Source organism: Vespa mandarinia, chromosome 6 (assembly GCF_050613455.1).
Source record: "Vespa mandarinia isolate Hongniang chromosome 6, ASM5061345v1, whole genome shotgun sequence".
Lineage (NCBI taxonomy): Eukaryota > Metazoa > Arthropoda > Insecta > Hymenoptera > Vespidae > Vespa > Vespa mandarinia.
The window spans coordinates 8,592,501-8,594,041 of NC_140815.1; the positions used below are offsets into that span (position 1 = coordinate 8,592,501).

The 1,541-nt window shown below is 35.2% G+C and overlaps 1 protein-coding gene across 6 annotated transcripts in view; it reads left to right on the forward strand.

Annotated features, from left to right (window-relative positions):
* nAChRalpha6 (nicotinic acetylcholine receptor alpha6) overlaps positions 1-1,336 on the forward strand; it is a 246,307-nt gene extending 244,971 nt beyond the window's left edge. For all 6 annotated transcript variants that reach the window (XM_085657693.1, XM_085657692.1, XM_085657696.1 and 3 more), the window contains exons 13-14: positions 63-220; positions 607-1,336. In XM_085657693.1, coding sequence (XP_085513819.1) covers positions 63-147 — 85 coding nt within the window. In that variant the 3' untranslated portion in view covers positions 148-220; positions 607-1,336. The remainder of the gene's footprint in view (positions 1-62; positions 221-606) is intronic.
* Positions 1,337-1,541: the final 205 nt, after the last annotated feature.

Below are 1,541 nucleotides of genomic sequence, written 5' to 3' on the forward strand. Positions count from 1 at the left end.
ATAAAATAATACGTACAAATTATAATGATAATTTATTTATACGATTGTTTATTAAAATAAAGGCTCTGCCTGATCGTCTTCACGTTATTCACGGTGCTGGCCACGGTCGTAATACTGTCTAGTGCGCCACACATAATCGTCCACTAATAGACTGCCCCGGTCGAGACACCGAAGATAATGCACAAAAAATCGTCGCTGAAATAGCGCCACCTCGAATTTGGTAAGAACAATCGTCCCTTTTCATTCGAATATCTTTTACTATTTTATATCTGTCAATTTGTGTCTTAAACGTGAAAGAACCAAAAAAAAAAAGAAAAGAAAAGAAAAGAAAAAAAAACAAAAAAATAATAATTGAAATTCTTGAACTCTTATTATCGATAAATAAGATCTTTGTTTATAGTGCTTTATGCAAAATATATATATATATATACTTTTTTTTTTGTATATTTGTATACACTAATTCATTCCATTAAACTTAATGACTATCGTATAATGAAATAATATTTCAAATTTAACGTGAATCCGAAATGATTGGATATATTGATTAGAAAGAAAAAAATAAAAATACTTGTCGCACATTTCCCCTTTTCTTTCTCTCTTCCTCAGAAGCAACGTTCGCGCGCGTGATTTGCGGGACCGACACTCTACTACTACTACACTACTACAACTACTACTAGTACTACTACTACTACTACTACTGTTACTACTACTGCTACCACTACTATTATTACTACTACTACTACTACTGACGAAAGAGAAAGAGAGAGAGAGAGAGAGAGAGAGAGAGATAGAAAAAAAGAGAGAAATAATGGAGAAAGAGAAAAGATGAGAAAAAGGAAGATACCGGGATAAAGGACGAAAAAGGGACGGGGATACAACAACGATCGAAGAAAAAACGAGCCTGAACATCGAAGAGCTCTTTGACAACGGAGCTTCGTCATTAAGAGGGAATACATCCGTCGAAAATCCTTTGGACTACTAAACATCGTCCATTTCACCAACGCCGTCAATCTCGCCCTATTCGTCGTACCTTTCGTTTCGTCGATTAACAAGAGATAAGAGACAAGAGAAAGAGACAGATAGAGAGGAAAAGTGAGAGAGAGAACGAGAGAGAGAGAGAGAGAGAGAGAGAGAGAAAGGAAGAACCCTATTTACCACGATTACCAACACTTTTTTTCTTTCGTATCGATCATTTTTCTGTTCCAAATAAAAGAGTAAAAAGAAAAGAAAACAGCAGAAAAACAAGAAAAAGTCAAAAAAAGGATGAAAAAGAAAATGAACAAAAATAAATAAATAAAAATAAACAGGGAAGGCAATTCAAGTCGATGATGAAATTTTCGACAATGTTCATCTTTTTTTCTTTGCTTTCTCTTCCTCTCTCTCTCTCTCTCTCTCTCTCTCTCTCTCTCTCTCTCCCTATCTATCTATCTCTCTTTCTCTCTCTCTTTCTCTCTCTCTCTCTTTCTTTCTCTCTCTCTCTCTCTCTCTCTCTCTCTCTTTTGGAAAAGAGATCGGAATAAATGATATTCAGACTCTTCGCG